This window comes from Corythoichthys intestinalis, chromosome 5, assembly GCF_030265065.1.
Source record: "Corythoichthys intestinalis isolate RoL2023-P3 chromosome 5, ASM3026506v1, whole genome shotgun sequence".
Lineage (NCBI taxonomy): Eukaryota > Metazoa > Chordata > Actinopteri > Syngnathiformes > Syngnathidae > Corythoichthys > Corythoichthys intestinalis.
In genome coordinates, this window is record NC_080399.1 from 24,201,323 (window position 1) to 24,207,322 (window position 6,000).

At 35.1% G+C, this 6,000-nt stretch overlaps 1 protein-coding gene across 2 annotated transcripts in view; it reads right to left on the reverse strand.

Moving 5' to 3' along the window:
- The window catches only part of LOC130916353 (uncharacterized), a 19,316-nt gene extending 14,658 nt beyond the window's left edge, over window positions 1-4,658 (reverse strand). For both annotated transcript variants that reach the window (XM_057837022.1, XM_057837023.1), the window contains exons 1-5: window positions 4,640-4,658; window positions 3,871-3,986; window positions 682-855; window positions 484-590; window positions 118-232 (exon numbers count right to left, since the gene is read on the reverse strand). In XM_057837022.1, coding sequence (XP_057693005.1) covers window positions 118-232; window positions 484-590; window positions 682-855; window positions 3,871-3,943 — 469 coding nt within the window. In that variant the 5' untranslated portion in view covers window positions 3,944-3,986; window positions 4,640-4,658. The remainder of the gene's footprint in view (window positions 1-117; window positions 233-483; window positions 591-681; window positions 856-3,870; window positions 3,987-4,639) is intronic.
- Window positions 4,659-6,000: the final 1,342 nt, after the last annotated feature.

Here is a 6,000-nt window from a genome sequence, read left to right on the forward strand (position 1 = left end):
GTAATTATAAACTTGACGATTGAGCAAATGTCTTTAGCGGAGCTCTTGTATGGTAATCATGTCATTTGTGTAATATTAAACAGGACTGAAGTGTGACTACATAGTGCATACATGTACCTGGGCCAGTATGTGGCTTAATGACGTTCAATTCAGAATAGAGCTCTTTCACCACTTCAGACCTGTCTTCAAAGGGACGCTCTGTCACGTGGCTCTTCCATTTTCTAAAGCCAAACTGAAACACATTTGGATAATGAGCTTAATGGGCAATTTGACCTTCTCTAAACATTAAACTGCATAGGTTCAACTGTTCTCTCTCTCAGTATTTCTTTCCAAACTTGCTGTGCCCAAACAGGGATCTGAATGAACAAAATCCCTACAGGTGTTTGATCAATAGATAATAAACAAATTATACATTTCCCAGTTCAATTAGAGTTTCATGGAAACAGTGGTCTTCATTATACTTTTCATTCAGACAAGTTATACCCTGTAGTTGTTGACCAGCTTGTTGGCTTCAACTTCGTTCTCCGCTCTAATGGTTCTTAAGCTTTGGATCTCCTCCCAGCTATCTTCACAAGAGCCATGGCTTGGATCTGCAGAGTTAATTTCAAAATAAACAAATGCTTGCAAAGATATATTTTTTCATGACAGTGAATGTAAATTTTGCTGTTGACCACAACGCACGTGCATGTGCTGACAGGAATTTTGTAGAGTACTTGGAAGAAAATATGGGTTGGTGTGCTGCTGCAGTGCAACACTCTGCTGTGTGATAATGGGGACCTCTGCCAAAGCACTGATGGAGCTCTCCATCATCGTCAGCTTCCTGATCATCTTGTTGCTGTTGTCCCCCTGTAGAATCTGCAATGAAAGCTGCAAAGTTCACTGCAGCGCTTTCCACAAAAAAAAAAAAAAAAAATCTGGCCTGATGATATGACTTACTTGCAAGATGTACGCCATATAAACAAAACTTAATTTGACTTAAAATGTGTCTGCCTCTTCCCAAAAAGTATCAGAATTTTCCATTTCTAACCTTGACTTTAGGTTTTTTTTTTATGGCCATATATTTCAGTCAAGAAGTATGTAAATGCATTTGCCTCGTAAAATGCCACTGTTTGAAACTACAAAATATGACGATGATTGCTCAAAGGTTGTGAAATATTTTCTTGTTAAAAAGCAGTGGCTAAGATATATAATATCTAACATGACTGTGAAGTGTTCCCTTTGAAAATCTCCAAAATTTTGGAACACCAATCACAAATGATTTTGTCACATGACAAAGCAGTGACCAAAAATGACTTATCTCTCACCGAATTCACAAATCAATACGTATATAGAAAAACACCCCTCAGCCATCAACATTCATAATGCAAACCCAAAGCAAAGTCATGTGGTTAAAAACAAACTGCTTTCACAACAAGATTTATTTACGCAATCCCGTAACTTCTTCCTTAAAGTGTTTCTGAAAAAAAATATTTTACTTCCCACTTTGGTATCTCATTGTACCCGAACATGGTACAATTTTTTTCCCTTTTTTTTTAAACCTATATAACGCAGATTTTTAAATCGTTCCCCCCCCCCCCAATTTTTTATTACAGATTAAATGTTCTTAAAAGTTGTTTTTCTTCTTGTGGACATAAACTTTGAAGTACTACTCCTCCATCATTCATGAACCAATTGCCTTGAAATTTGACAGCTATGTAGCATGGGATCTAACGATCCTCGGGGCGCATTGTTTTATTGTTTATGTAGCAGGGCTAATTTATTATTAACTTACTGTCATTTTTGCAGGAGGTTACGAGTTAGGACGTGCTAAGGACGCGCATGCTATTCATAACAACGTTCAGCCTGTAGTGTGCTGTAGCACACTCGTGCTTGTTTTAAAAGAATTTCAGTTGCCCCTAACTTGAAATTTTGATTGAGAGCGCACACCGTGAATCGACTTGCAGAGCTTTTTTTTTTCCCCTCCCATATTTTTATTATTTTTCAAAAAAACAAAAAAAAAAAGGACAAGAACTGAGAATTCAAAAGAAGATGACCACGAGGAGGTTATATATTACAACCCAATTAAGTAAAGAAAAAGAAAAGAAAATAAAGAAAAAAAAAAAATTTAATTAAAAAATTTATCTTATACACATTCACACACACATTCACACAGCTTGCAAAGACACAAATGAAAAATACTTCAGTATATAGAAGACATAATTACATTCTGAGATCTCAGACTGTTAATACAATGTACATGTATATGTCCCATAGTTTTTCAAATTCTTTTTGTTTTCCTTGAGCGATGTAGGTCAGTCTTTCCATTCCTATGTTTTCCGAAAGTTCCTTAATCCATTGTCTTAGCGAGGGAGGTTCCATGTTCTTCCAGTTTAAGGCAACCACTCTGCGTGCATGCAATAACCCAAAGTCTAACAATTTTCTCATTTTTTTGGTTATTAATACATCCGTTGGATAAATCCCCAGAACACAAAGTTTGGCCGAAGTAGGTACATTACATTTAAATACAACTGATAAACACTTAGTGATATCTTTCCAAAAGTTCTGAATTTTAGAACATTGAACATTTTAGAACATCGACTTGCAGAGCTAATATTTACATTCATGACACATCGTCATCAGTCACTATACAAGTAATAAATACTTCAGCAAAAAAAAACTTTTTAAAACAAATTTAAAACAAAATACCAAAATGTAGTAAATGCAATGGCTGTACTGACAATTTTTAAAAAAATATAATACGTAAAGACGCTTCATTTAGGGGCATGTACAGTAGATTAATTGAATACCAAATGAGAATCACAGTTACTAATGCACTTTTCAACTTTTCATTGAACATCCCGAGTGCTTTATTAATACACAGCAAATGAGCACACTAACACAGGAATTGCTGTTGGCCACAGGTAACGTCAAAGCACTCCAATGCAGAACTGCCAACATCACACACTTCACACAAGACCCTGCTTCCTCAAGGCAAGTAGCATATAAATAAAATAAGAGGCTGTGCATTTTAAGCTTTAGATTTATTTAGCATCTGGATGTTTAAAAATGCTTTGAAGTACAGTATTTAGAAGTTATATGTGTGTAATATAGATGCATATGGCTGTTCTGCTTGCTTCTTTATTGAAGCTATTTGCTTTTTATTCATTTTATGTATACTTTTAATTCCTGTTTCAATTGCTTTTGTTTTGACTTTCTTTTGATTTAATATGGTTTTTATGAATAATTTTATCTATTCTCGTGGATCTTCATGTGATGTAAAGCACTTTGAATTGCCTTGTGTTGAATTGTGTTATACATTTGTCTTGCATTGCCTTGCCTTTTTTAACTATGTAAAGCCATTTGCGCTGCATTTTCAATGTAGTAAAAGAGCTCTATACACATTTATAGATTTTATTGATAGATTGAACTATGCCAACAAATCACTAAATAAGCAATTTGGGGAGCTTACATTAATAAAAATTTGTTGAAGTGCTCAAAATGATAAAGTAAAAAAAAAAATCTTTAAAAAAAAAAAAAGAAAGAAAGAAAAAAAAAAGAAAAATTGCATTAAAAAAATCATAATTAAGGTAATTTCTGATGGTACCTTAATATGTAAGATGATGATGACCATCATAATAATAATAATTTGTTTTACTGGGCATCATTATGACCTAGGAACTTCAAAATTTTTGTGACGGTAATACACGTACATTAAACATTAACTGAAGTTGTCGCCCAAAAAGCTAACAGCACGCACGCAGCACACACACTTTCCACACGCAAGGCAAAAATATTGCCGCCATACTAAGGCAGTCAATAAAGTAGCGTACAGAGTACTTGGAGTATGAGTAGGTTTGCTGTTACGTTTCAACTTATATCCTTGTAGCTAACCTTGAGCGTCTTCAGCCTGCCTCTTCCTCCTTCGGCTGTTCACGTCGGAGCCCGGCGGAGACCGACAAGACATCCCGGGCTGCCGGTTGAACAACACAACCGCGTCCCTCCTCTTGCTAGCTCAAACAGATTTTCAAGAAACAGTAAATGGGATTATGGGAAATGTAGGCATCCAATAGGTCTCCATTTTTAAAGGGAACGCACCGTCACTTGTTGAGGGGAGGGTTCTTGTGAATCATGTCAACATTATGTCATAGACAAAAAATAACGTGCCATTAAAATTAATTATTGCAATCAAAATTAATTAATGTGAAATATATATATATATATATAGACATGTGCCGGTTACCGGTTTCACGGTTTACCGTGGTGTGAAATCGTCCCGGTTTCAAAACCACTAAAATTTTCCGTCATACCTTAGTACGGTATTCGCTATTTTTCATGTGCCAAAATGCAGCCGAAGTGGCTTGGTGCGGCAGCGCTCACCCTTCCCCTGTTAGTTGCCGTGAGTGTCAGTGACGCTATTCAGCTAAACACCCAGCAAACCCAAAAACAAATCCTCCAAACACAAGGCGTACTTTTCTTCAATTTATTGAGCTCTCAAATCGTGGTGAAATATACAAATGAATACATTTAAAACGTTATACAATTGTATTTTTCCACATGTGAGTAGGTTCAACAGGATAGCAGTAGCACCATGAAAAAGGTCGCCAAAAACAAAACACACATTTTCCTTTCAAATTCAATATACAAACTAACTAAAACTTACAAAGACGAATGTTAGCCTAGGCTAAGCTGGGAGGGCAGCTTCGTCAACGTTTTATGTCTCACAGCCGCTGAGTGAGAAACAAGCTTAAAGGAAGGAGGGAGAAAAAAAAAAAAAAGGATCGCGTCAAAGATCGCTAATTGCAAAAAGAGGTCTCACTCCTCACATTTTGTTTTAGATGAAACCTTTCCTCAACAATATTTACATTTTAACCAACTTATAAAACTAACTTCAACATCTTTAACTAACTTATTAACTTATGAATGCTTTGTTCCTTTTAACACAAAAGCATGACATGCAAGAGAGTTGACACAGTGGCTGAAAATGGCAAAACTTTAGCTTCTCCCCCTCAAAAAAAGTCATTCAGTATATATTTTTAATTTTATTTAGAAGTGTTTTTACTTTTTTATAGCAATTATTTTGTTCTTGCTCTAATATTGAGCAACTTGAGCTGTGGCTGTGGGTATAGTCTAGGTTCTATTTATTTTAATTTTATATAAAATATTTGTTATTTTTTGTTAATTTCTTTATTTTCACATTAATTTATTTTCACATTATATTCATGTTCCAATTTGCAAATATGTTCTGAAAAAAAACCTGTTCAATGGAAAATTGTTTTTTTTTTTTTCCTTTTTTTTTTTTTAAACCATACATCTCAAAATTTTGGAGCTATAATTGCAATACCGTGATACCGTGAAACCGCGGTATTTTTGCTCACGGTAATCGTACCGTCAAAATCTCATACCGGCACATGCCTATATATATGTATATATATATATATATATATATATATACTGTATATATATATTTTTTTCCCTTCCCTGGGAACCGAACAATATTTTCTGTTCCCTGGGAACCGAACAGTGCTCACTACCTGATTTGGTGTGCATGCAGAGATCAGCAAAATATTAGAAAGAACAAGAAGCGAGGAGCCCAGACAGAGTTTGTGGTTTTGCTTATTTTGTCATTAAATTTGGTAGCTGTTACATTGGTTCATTTTTTTAAAATACTGTAATAATAAAAATAATAATAATAATAAAATAAATTTTAAAAAAGATGAAAAACTGGAAACACCCTTTAAGTCACATTTTCGCCAAAAATTTTTGGCCACCGAATTGTCAGTGCATCACCTAAATAAGGCAAACAAAAAAAAGGAAATGAAATTTGTAACATATTTACACTCATCGGCCACTTTATTAGATACACCTGTCCAACTACTCGTTAACACTTAATTTCTAATCAGCCAATCACATGGCGGCAATTCAGTGCATTTAGGCATGTAGACATGGTTTAAAGGCCCAAGTACACTGCATGCGTGATCGTTGCGGTTCCGGTCCGGTTCAGTGTTGCCTGCGTGTCACGCA